This window comes from Canis lupus, chromosome 16 (genome assembly GCF_011100685.1).
Source record: "Canis lupus familiaris isolate Mischka breed German Shepherd chromosome 16, alternate assembly UU_Cfam_GSD_1.0, whole genome shotgun sequence".
Lineage (NCBI taxonomy): Eukaryota > Metazoa > Chordata > Mammalia > Carnivora > Canidae > Canis > Canis lupus.
This window is the reverse complement of record NC_049237.1, coordinates 35,854,082-35,866,624: the sequence shown is the minus strand read 5'-3', so window position 1 is coordinate 35,866,624 and position 12,543 is coordinate 35,854,082. Positions and strand designations below refer to the sequence as shown.

General features: G+C 41.9%; 1 protein-coding gene and 1 long non-coding RNA gene across 2 annotated transcripts in view; one reads left to right on the top strand and one right to left on the bottom strand.

The window, feature by feature from the left end:
* The window catches only part of LOC111090309, a 72,319-nt gene that overhangs the window by 13,962 nt on the left and 45,814 nt on the right, over window positions 1–12,543 (bottom strand). The gene's annotated exons all lie outside the window — the stretch shown is intronic.
* TNKS (tankyrase) overlaps window positions 9,530–12,543 on the top strand; it is a 213,716-nt gene continuing 210,702 nt past the window's right edge. Inside the window, exon 1 of the mRNA XM_038560211.1 lies at window positions 9,530–10,236. Coding sequence (XP_038416139.1) covers window positions 9,564–10,236 — 673 coding nt within the window. The 5' untranslated portion in view covers window positions 9,530–9,563. The remainder of the gene's footprint in view (window positions 10,237–12,543) is intronic.

Sequence of the window (12,543 nt, the reverse complement as noted above, 5' to 3'; positions counted from 1 at the left end):
TGATCTCATCTAGCTTTATGGTTTAAAAAAATGTTTACATGCTGAAGACTCCCAGTTTACATCTTCACTCTGACCTCCCCACCAAACTCCAGACTCATATACCCAACTCCCTACACTTGAATGTCTAATCTTTTAAACTTAATATGTCTAAAAATAAAATCTTGATCTCCTTAAACTACTCCCCATGTATGTCTGCAAACAGCAACTCTTTCCTTCCAGATGCTCAGGTAAACCCTTGGCATCATCCTTTTCTTTTTTTTGCCACTACCATCTCTTACATTTTAATAGCCTCTTCCTCCCTATACTCTGTTTCCAATACAGCAGCTATAGTCAACTTTTAAGGATATGCATCAGATAAGGTCATCTGCTCAAACCCCTCAAAATGACCCCTCAACTCAGCTACAGACTTTAAAGCCCTGTGCAATCTGATCTTCTGTTATTCTTTGACCCTATTTCTTCCTCCTTCCTCACTCACTGCTCCAAACACATGAACTTCCTTAATGTTCCTTGAATATGCCAACTCTCTCCTGCCCCAGGGCCTTTACATTTGTTATACCTGCTTCCTGGAACTCTCTTCCCCTAGACATACCCAGCCTTGCTCCTCAACCTCAATTACATCTTTGCTCAAATGTTACCTTTTCAGTGGGACCTGTCCTAACACATTTTATTTATTTGTTCGCTTTGATCACATTTTAAATTGTAACCTTATCCACATTACCCTGTTTTTCCCAGTTCTTTTTTTCCATACCATTATTTATCACTACTTGATATACCATAGATTTTACCTATTTGTTGTCTATTTCTCCTAGGTAGATATGTAAGTTTTATGACAACAAGAACTTTTGTTTTGTTCACTGCTATATCCTCAGAATATAGGATTGTGCTTGGCACTTGGTATGTCCTCAATAAATATTTGATGGATGGGATGGATAGACATACAGCACTGAAGAATTTGGTTAACCTGCATAGTGATATGTAATCTGCTTCATTCATTGTGGTTGAACTTAATGATCACTAAGGCTGATCTGACGTACCTTAAATGTCTCAATAAAAAGTGACTACCGACAAGTGTTACTAGCATCACGGGTATGGATGGAATAACCCAGGAAGTACATACACATGGAGGAAAGATGAGGGCAAGGATTCTCTTGTTCTTCCTTCAGCCACCTGTCTGGCTATTTTCTACCCCTCCTTAAAGCACTACATTTAGTAGAGGCCATCTCCAGTAAAAATACTGGGGTGAAAGGAGGAGTTATTTCACCTGTAAAGAGAATTAGCTCTGCAAATCAGGGCAAAATGAAGCTCCTGGGGAGATGTGGATCTCACCTGTGAGTACAGACATTAATTCCCCTCCTGGAATTCAAGCAAAGGTACTGGAGTTACCATAGAAGGTAGTGTGGGATGGGGCTGAAAATCTAGACACCAGAACCAAAATACTTTGGCTCAAACTGTGGTTTCACACTTAATGGTCATGTGACCTTGGCAAGCAACCTCAATTTTCAGTTCCTTGTCAACTGTGCAATGCATTTAATAACAATACCTCTGTGATAGTTATTGGAAAGACTAAATGAATTAATGTAGACAAGGCACTTAGGAGATATATATGGTACTATATTATATATATATATATATATACATATATATATATGTGTATATATATATATATATATATATGATACATAGTAAGTACTGTGTGATAGTGATAATGCTGCTACTTGGGGCTAAGTAACCTTAGTGTGACATGGAGTCATTGCCTCCTTATATGCCCAGCCAGGAGAGGGTTACTACACACTGCTTTGTGTTCCCAGGGTATCCTGTATGCACTGCCCTTGGAGCATTCACACAACATTGTGTTAATGTTGTCTGTTTATGAATCTATCTTCCGCACTTGACCAAAAACACTGAACATTTAGGGCCAAGTCTAACTCATTTTGGTAATCTGCCTGGTATGGCATGTGGCACATAGAAAATAGTCCTGTGTCTATAGGAGCCAAAATCTTAACTGATTAGCTAGGTATAAACTAATAAAAGAAACAATAGGGGGGATCCCTGGGTGGCGCAGCGGTTTGGTGCCTGCCTTTGGCCCAGGGCGCGATCCTGGAGACCGGGGATCAAATCCCACTTCGGGCTCCCGGTGCATGGAGCCTGCTTCTCCCTCTGCCTGTGTCTCTGCCTCTCTCTCTGTGTGACTATCATAAATAAATAAAAATTAAAAAAAAAAAAAAAGAAACGATAGGGATAATTGCTTCTGGTAATACCAAGTGGTAGCAACTATGCAACTTTATCCTATTGTTGTACAGAAAAATGGGCTAGGGGCTTCATATCAATCTATTTTCCAACAAAGCTCTCTGTTAATTTTCTATTGCTGCCAAAACAAATTATTGCTAATTTAGTGGCTTAAAACAACACAAATTTATTATTTTATAGTTCTGCAGGACATAAATCTGGCATGGGCCTCCCTGGGCTCAAATTAGGTGTTGGCAGGGCTACGTTCTTTTCTGGAGACTCTGAGAGTTTGTTTGCTTACCTTTGTACCTTCTAGAAACGGCCCACATCCCTTGGCTAGTGGCTTTCTTCCTTCATCTCCAAAGCCAGCAATGGCAGGTTGATTTCCTTTCACACTGCAGCCCAACAACCTCTTTTTCTGCCTCCCTTTTGCACTTTTAGGAACTCCTGCAATTACATTAGGCCCACCCACATAATCTGGGAAATTCTCCTATTTTAAGATCAGTTGATTAGCAGCCTTAATTCTATCTGCACTTTAAATCCACAGATTCTGGGGATTAGGATATGAATATCTTTGGGGTGCCATTATTTTGCCTACTGCAAGCCAAAAAAATGGATATGAAAATAAATTTTGGATTGCTCTATTGTTTTTTCTGATATAGGGCTTTTTATTTAGTGGCTTTGTTGTTTTCCTCTCACATGGTGGGCCCTTCTTAAATGCTTGCGGATTTATGGTGATTAGCTCATCTTCTGCATGGAAACACCCTGGTTCTCAAGTGACCTCAGGACCATGGCTGTTGGGTTCTCTTGAAGTTGTCTTGGCAGCTCTGGTGGTCTGCCACACAATAGCCAGAGTGGTTTCTCAGTACTGAGAGGGAGTCAGAATCTTTTTGAGGGAGAAACCTGCATACCAGCAGCCTGAAGCGCCCTCCTTTGCAGCCTCTACCTCCCCCACACTCTGGCTACAGCCAGAAGGGAGTGTGTTTGCGTTTCCCCAATGACAAGAGGCCCTTTCAGTTTCCAAGCTTACTAGACTTTCCTTTAAGGCACTGTAAAGCAAAAGAAGAAGTAGGTGGATATCAACTATATTCGTGAAAAGAAACCTCCATGTTATCAGCCAGGCAAAACGAGGCATATCTCCCAGGTAACCTTTAACATCTTATTCCCAGAGGCCTTCCCCAATTCTTGATAATATTAAGAACTAATATTTTAAGAAAACTTTCAGGGCTTTAATTTTTTTTTTTTTTTTAATTTATGATAGTCACAGAGAGAGAGAGAGAGGCAGAGACACAGGCAGAGGGAGAAGCAGGCTCCATGCCGGGAGCCTGACGCGGGACTCGATCCCGGGACTCCAGGATCGTGCCCTGGGCCAAAGGCAGGCGCCAAACCGCTGCGCCACCCAGGGATCCTTTAAATTTTAGTATAATTAATGTACAGTGTTGAGGGGCACAATATAGTGATTCAACAATTCTATGCATTGCTCAGTGCTCATCATGCATGATAAATGTACTTTTTTTTTTTTTTAAGATTTTATTTATTTATTCATGAGAGACAGAAAGAAAGGCAGAGACACAGGCAGAGGGAGAAGCAGGCTGTATGCAGGGAGCCCAATATGGGACTTGATCCCAGGTCTCCAGGATCATGCCCTGGGCTGAAGGCGGTGCTAAACTGCTGAGCCACCCAGGTGTCTTGGTAAATGTACTCTTAATCTCCCTCACCTATTTCAACCATCCCTCCCACTCACCTCCCCTCTGGTAACCATTAGTTTGCTCTCTATAGCCAACAGTCTGGATTTTTGTTGGTCTCTTTTTTCTTTGTCCATTTGTTTTGTTTCTTAAATTCTACACATGGATAAAATCACATGGTATGTTTCTTTCTGTGACTGGCTTATTTCACTTAGCATTACACCTTTTAGATCTAACCATGTTGCTGCAAATGGCAAGATTTCATTTTTTTTTAATGGCTGAACAATATCCCATTGTGTGTGTGTGTGTGTGTGTATATATATATATATATATATATATACCACATCTTCTTTATCCATTCATCTATCAACAGATACTTGGGTTGCTTCCATAATTTGGCTATTGTAAATAATGCTGCGGTAAGCATAGGGGTGCATACATCTTTTTGAATAAAAGCTGACATTTACATAGCATTTATCATGTGCCAGGAGCTGTTCTAAGTAAGCACTTGGCATATATTAACTTATTTATTTCTTACAACTCTTCATATCCCCACCTTGCTCATGGGTTTATAGAGAAGTTAAATAGCTTCTCCTGGGTTACTCAATGTCTTCTTCTGAGCAACGATGTCAAAACAAAGACAAGATATGAAGGAGTAGGCAATATTATGAGAAGTTGCACACAAATACCATTTAACTCAAAGAACTTTCACTCATTTATTTCCCTCAATGAGCCAAACAACAGTTTACTACTACAAGTAAACAACAGATGATAGCTGGTAGAAGGCCTGCATCACCTGTTTGGAGATTGGCCAGTGTCTCTCAATGCCTCTGCGGCCACTTACCTCAGACAGTAGGTCTGGTGGGCTCTGCTTGCCCAAGTCTTTAGTACAATCTTTACCAAGGGTGAAGTCACTTACTATGTGGTAATCTGTAACCCCTGACAGTAGAGGCTATATATTCATCATGGCTTGGCTGGCTAGCCCCATGTTCTGATTGGGGAGCCTGAGCTCTCTGGGTGTGCCTCACGATCTATTGGTTTGCACTTGTATCAGTCCTATTCTGGTTGGCTATCCCCAAAGTTACATAAGCTATAGCATAATTACCTATGCATTGTTAGCTAGTTATGCCATTCCTTATCAATACATTCCAGAACTTTCTGGAACTTTTCTAAACTTTTTTATGACTTTGAGAGACAGCAGGTATTTATAAACTCTTTTAAGGGAGGAAACCATATGCTAATCCATAATGGAGCATATGTATATGTATATACATATGCTTACAAGGAAAAGAGTGTTTTGGTGGAAAAGCTTGTTTACTATTTTTTTTAAGTACAGCAAATAGGAGTTTATTTCTGTCAAAATGTTGTGGTTGTAGCATTCTTTAATCACACATACCTAGTTAATGACAAAACTAGGATTCATATCCATGCAGTCTAAATGCAAAGTCTACATCCTTTTTTTTTTTTTTTTTTTAAGATTTTATTTATCTGAGAGAGAGAACAAGCAAGGGGAGGGGTAGAGGGAGAGGAAGAAGCTGACTTCCCACTGAGCATGGAGCCTAACTGGAGGCTTGATCCCATTACTCTGGGATCATGACCTGAGCCAAAGGCAGACACTTAACCAAATGAACCACCCAGGTACCCCTAGAGTCCATTTTTTTTTCTTTTTAGATTTTATTTATTTGACAGAGAGAGAGAGCAAGCACAAGCAGGGGGAGTGGCAATCAGAGGGAGAGGGGGAGGTAGAAGCAGGCTCCTCGCTGAGCAAGGAGCCCTATCCCAGAACCCTGGAATCATGACCTGAGCAGAAGGCAGACACCTAAACGACTGAGCCGCCCAGGCACACCCAGAGTCTACATTTTTTTTTTAAAGATTTATTTATTTATTCGTGAGAGATACAGACTGAGAGAGAGAGGCAGAGACATAGGCAGAGGGAGAAGCAGGCTCCTCTCAGGGAGCCTGATGTGGGACTTGATCCCGCATCCTGGGATCAGACCTGAACTGAAGGCAGGCGCCCAACCGCTGAGCCACCCAGTGTCCCAGAGTGTACATTTTTAACTATTATATTGTCTCTTTGCCTGGAACTAATACTTCACACTACAGTGACTAACAAGTGTACAGACCACACCAGAAGAAAACCCAAGTTATCAGAAAGCAGTTTCTAGATGTCTAAGGGAACAGTATCCAGAGGACCCTGCTACATAAGAGATATCTTATAAAGCAACTGAAAATGCTAATAAACTAATACACAGCGATCTTTAAATTACTATAATTTTCTTGCATTGTGATAAGTTGTTTAGCTTTTTCTTTTAATTAAACTTCCTCAGATACAATATGGTTAGCATGATTGCAGCTGTTGTAATTTTTGCCCATTGCCATTTTTGCCAATTTTTGCTTTACAAGAAAATATTCTCCTGGGTTTCCAGATGGAAATTCAGCTAAAATTTCTCTCAGCTTTGTACTACCTACACAGAGAGAACTCTGGGCTGTTGGCACAATGGATGTTTCTGACATAAGAATAATTTATCTTCTGAGGCCAAGGTGAGAAAATGGCACTGCCTCAGCTAAGTTCTAGCTTGTGCGCATGAATTTGCAGAGAAGGCTTGGTTCAGAGCATGGAAGAGTAAGTGGGTTTAGTAGATTTGAGATACTCCTGGTGAACTGGGATCTGGGGCAAACCAATGAGAAGCATGTGGATGGAGTAACCACACCAAGCCTAACTGAACTATGGACAGTGCAAGTTAATGACTGTGAAACTTACAAAGTGTGTTCAAATGATTCCCGTGGGGGAAAATCAAACATTACATCATAGCCCAGAAGGCCAGTGCCCTTTGAGTTGGTGGTTCTTTCTTTGTGTCAACAATATGGCTCAAGGGAATGCTATGTGTTCATGTTTCTATACCACATTGACATAATTTTTCGGAAAATATTTCTTGAAAATGGCGAGATGTTGTACAACTATGATCCTCAACAATTCTTGGAGATAATCAGGGCCTGCATAAAACTTTGAATTTTCATATGAGGAAACAATTAAATGTGATCTTTCTTTGCTTAAGATTACTGTCACATGTAAAATGTCAGATATTTATTTCTAGTCACTATCTTTGTCAGAGGAAATTGTAAGGAGATGGTATCGATAGTGGCTCTGAGTTCCTATTAACACCTTATGCACACTACATAAAAGGATGAAACTAACACTCAACAAGTACTTATAAAACACCCAGGTCTTTTTTTTTTTTTTTTTTTAATTTTTATTTATTTATGATAGTCACACAGAGAGAGGAGAGAGGCTGAGACACAGGCAGAGGGAGAAGCAGGCTCCATGCACCGGGAGCCCGACGTGGGATTCGATCCCGGGTCTCCAGGATCGCGCCCTGGGCCAAAGGCAGGCGCCAAACCGCTGCGCCACCCAGGGATCCCAACACCCAGGTCTTTTAATCCTCATGACAATGCTACAATAAAATCAGAATTTTGGAATGACAGAGCTGAAGCATATTTACCAAGATTAACCAACAAGCAATCGTCAGAGATGTGATTCAAACCCATTTGACTTCAAGCTTTGCTCTTTTCATTAGAGTACAGTGCATCCCTCATGGAATTGTGTTTAGCTGTAAAAGATTAGGTAATGATATCTGCCCTTTCCTGTTTAGAGCTCAGTATTAGTTCATATAAACCTAAACCTTATAAATACTTAATGTTAAGTACATTTACTACTTTCCACTGGAGGGGGAAAAAGCAATTTCCAATTGATCGAATGCATTTTCAGACATAGTTTACCAGTAGAATGGTTGGTTTCTGGCAGTTTGGCCTTTTTATCTTTATCCAGCAGAAATTTTCTTATTTATTTGTATTTATAAACAGACACAGTAGATGCATTTGAATTAGGGTAAACATGACTACTTCTCATGATCTACGAGTAATTGGCCATAAGGGGACCATGTGGGATATTCCTTACGCCTCCGATTCAGGGAGAAGGCCACAGTCAAGGGGGGCACAAGGTGAGTTAGTGGCATCTAATGTCTTATGTTGATAAACCCCACTTTTCAATGCTACCCTCTGTTGCGCATTAGTTTAAGATTCAAAACCAGGAGAATGTGCATTATGACAGATTTTACTTGTTTTGATGGAGTTTTCCTATCTGGCGACGTATTTGTGAACAATAGGCACAAATTTATGAAACAGATGAATACTGTTCAGTTATAATCTATAACCTCAGATAACAAATGTCTCTCAATATTATGTTTCTGACCTTGTTTTATGTAGATAGTAGTCTTATTAAATAAACCTACCTATTTATTTAGCTGAGAATATTAACATCACAGTAAAATTATATTAAAATGAATTTCTAAAAGAACGATTTATCACCCGGTTTAATATTCTGCAGAGACAAATTTCTACTTGACCCACGTAAACCTTGTTCTTTCTTAAGACGGTGTCCATCTATAAGCCCTCTATCGGAATAATGCTGTTTGTCTAAACTTCCACAATGACTAGTTTACTATTAAATAGGAGTCCAGGGATCCCTGGGTGGCTCAGCGGTTTAGCGCCTGCCTTTGACCCAGGACTTGATCCTGGAGTCCTGGGATTGAATCCCTCATCAGGCTCCCTACATGGAGCCTGCTTCTCCCTCTGCTTGTGTGTGTGTGGGTGTGTGTGTTAATGAATAAATAAATAAAATCTAAAAAAAAAAATAGGAGGGAATGGAGATCACAGAGATTATCCCATGCACTGAGAAATCTTTTTTTTTTTTTTTTGATGGCATTAGAGACAGGCAGAGGAAAGAGAGAAAAAGTAGTTGCTGAAGAATGGCAACTGAAGGTAAGTGATGGAGAGTAGTGAGGTTTTTATCTTATTTTGGGAGAGAGAGAGAATTGAGGTAGGAGCATTGGAGAAGTCCAGCTGAAAAGAATTCAAAAGGAACATATTCATAATTATTTGAGTCAAACTTAAGGTGAGAAATAAAAGTACAGAGATAAAAATAGGAAAAATTATAATTTTTTATTTTTATTTATTTATTTATTTTTAATGTTTTTTAAAATTTTTTATTTATTTATCATAGTCACACAGAGAGAGAGAGAGAGGCAGAGACACAGGCAGAGGGAGAAGCAGGCTCCATGCACCGGGAGCCCGACGTGGGATTCGATCCCGGGTCTCCAGGCCAAAGGCAGGCGCCAAACCGCTGCGTCACCCAGGGATCCCGGAAAAATTATAATTTTAATAGTTAACGATTATTGATCTGTTCGCTGTTTTGCAGAGGAGAAGGTGAGACGCAGAGTGTTTCAACAGTTTGCCCAAATTGGCACAGCTAGGAAATCAGAGAGCTTGAATTCCAATCCTGGCAATCTGAACCACGGAAGCCGGGTGAGAGCGAGAAAGGAGGAAAAGCGGCCCATCCAGGGAGTGGTCAGTTCCAACTTTCAAATCGCCGCCGCCGGCCCGCCAAGGCGTCACAAAGCCCGCCCCCCAGCCGCCAAGCCACGCCCCCTTCCGTGGCTGCTCTCCCAGCTCCCAATACTTCCCTCCTTCCCCTAGGCCCCGCCCACTCCGCCAAGCATCATTTCCTGTGCGCTGGCTGCTAATTGGCCTAGCGGTCGGAAGTGAGGGCGGGCGGTGGGGCCGTTGCCGCAGTGACAGTGCTGGGGGAGTCCGAAGATGGCGGCGTCGCGTCGCTCTCAGCATCATCACCACCATCATCAACAACAGCTCCAGCCCGCCCCAGGGGCTTCGGCGCCGCCGCCACCACCTCCCCCCCCACTCAGCCCCGGCCTGGCCCCGGGGACCACCCCAGCCTCCCCAACGGCGGGCGGCCTGGCCCCCTTCGCCTCCCCGCGGCACGGCCTAGCGCTGCCGGAGGGGGATGGCAGTCGGGATCCGCCCGACAGGCCTCGATCCCCGGAGCCGGTTGACAGTACCAGCTGTTGCAGTACCACCAGCACAATCTGTACCGTCGCCGCCGCTCCCGTGGCCCCGGCGGTGTCCGCTTCATCTGCCGTGGGGGTCGCTCCCAACCCAGCCGGCGGTGGCAGTAACAATTCACCGTCGTCCTCTTCTTCCCCGACTTCTTCCTCATCTTCCTCTCCATCCTCCCCCGGATCGAGCTTGGCGGAGAGCCCCGAGGCGGCAGGAGTTAGCACCACAGCAACACTGGGGCCTGGGGCAGCGGGGCCTGGGCCAGGGGTCCCAGCAGTGAGCGGGGCCCTACGGGAACTGTTGGAGGCCTGTCGCAATGGGGACGTGTCCCGGGTCAAGAGGCTGGTGGACGCGGCAAACGTGAATGCTAAGGACATGGCCGGCCGGAAGTCTTCTCCCCTGCACTTCGCTGCAGGTCAGAGACTTTTGTTTCTTCAGGGGTTCGGTCTTGGGAATGGGGGTCCGGGTAGGGACGGAAAGCCAGCGGCGATGGAAGGGGACGGGGGCGTGGCTGTGGCTCTTCCAACGCCTGGCGGGAGGGCTCGGGGTTCCTTTCTTTAGGTTAGTGCCTGGAGGACGGGGGCGTGGTAGGGGGAAGGTGTGAATCCGTTCTTTTTGGAGCGTTCGCCTACCGCGTGGTACTTGCACTCGTCTCCAAACCCCCTTAGCGGTAGTCTCCGGGTATGGGTGTGCTTGAACTTTCCTCAGTTCCCAGTGTGAAGGAATAAAGTTAGATTTGGGCAGTCTTAAGAGTTTTGCCATTTGTTTCCTTAGTTTATTTCGTTTATTTTTATTTTTATTTATTATTTATTTATTTTTTTTTTACAACATATACAAGGGTATGTGTCCCATGAGAACAGTCTAGACCAAAAGAAGTTTGATGTACCTCAACAAGTGTTGAAGGATCTATCCTACTTTTCCGAAGCCCATGGAAGACATGAATGAAATCTGTGACACTTTTTCTCTTCCTCAAGGAGTTTACAGTCTAATTGGGTAGATTTAAAATGTGCCTGTATGAAACAACCGGAGAGGAATATTTGGATGCGTTATGTGATGGTGGAAGAAATAAAGGCTTTGAAGCCCTGGACACTCCTATTTGTTAGTTGCCTGACAGTTTACCTTATCTTGATTGCCTCAGTTTTCTTTTTTTTTTTTTTAAGTGTCCTTCTTTTTTTTTTTTTTTTTAAGATTTTATTTATTTATTCATGAGAGACACAGAGAGAGGCAGAGACACAGACAGAGGGAGAAGCAGGCTCCATGCTGGGACTCCAGGATCAGCCCTGGGCCAAAGGCAGGCGCTAAACCACTGAGCCACCCAGGGATCCCCTTGCCTCAGTTTTTTCAGTGACAAAATGATATCTAGGTTTGTGTGAGGATTTAGTGAGAAGCACCTGGCACATTGGTTCTCCCCCCCCCAAAAAAAACGCTAGTTCCTAAATCGTGGACCACACACTTTTTGTCTTTTTTTTTTTTTTTTAAGTCAAGTAGTTGACCCTTGTCTTTTAAAGCCATATAAAATGTTTTTATAAAATACAAAGAAGTATTCAAAAAAGGACTGTAATCTCACTGCCCAGATATCTACTATTATATTCCAAAAGATGAAGGTAATGTTACATACATTATAAACATTACATTAAAAATGTATGTATATATACATGATACAGTTCACATAGGATAGAAAGACAAAATGAAAAAGCACCAGGCCCACACACAAACATCAAAGATAACACGCTGAAGATACCTTCTGTTACGTTTCTTGCTGTTGCTCATACCTACCACTCTTTTAATTTGTTCTATTTATGGTAAAATATATAGTAAGAACTTATTAAGGTATTGTTTGTTTTTCCCCCCAACTTGAAAGATAATATTACCCTCATTTTACAGGTGACAAAAATGAAGCACAAACTGTTTAAGTAAGTCCTAATTGACACAGAAAGTCTTGGAATCTGGATTTGAACTCAGTTTGATTTTAGAGCTCGTGAAATCAAGCTTAAACTGTTAAAACCTCTCCCTGGGCTACAGTCACTTTTCATTTTGAGAAGTTGTGATGGAGAGTTTCTGTTTTTGCGGTGTTTTGGGGGAAGAAGTAATTGGGAGCTGAAACTCCTGAGTAGCATTCACACTTTTTTTTTTTTTTTTTTTTTTATTGCAGCCCACACTTAGGTATTTATTTTACATCGTCTCACACACGCAGAAGTAGAATCAAAAGTTTCAAGAAATAATACTTTCCCTTATTACATGTGCTGTCTTCTTATATTTTATATCTTATTCCATTCATTTTGTTTTACAACTGCTGTCTGTGGTTCATTAATGGGTCACAAACATGAGAAATACAGGGAATCAATATTAGGTTCCTGGATCCATTCTTGACATATAGATACATATTAGATAATATAGGTCCTATTAGGGATTTAGTGAATTGAATCATAAACAGACTTCCATATAACTAGATATTTGCTCCGGGGTGTTGCCTATCTTAGATGAAGTAGCATTTCTTTTTCTTTAGGTCTTGTGAAAGGTCTAAGTCTGATATACTGGATCAACTGAGGTTGTTTTCTTTTGCATACTTTGTTCCAAATTGGACTGTTTTAGCACATATCAAAATCTTGTCATTCTTCGCCATGCCATGTTATAAATAATCATTAACAGATGATAGTTTTATTTATTTCTATGATAATGTACTTATTTAGGGTAGTCACACATAAAATAGTGCATGTCTCCC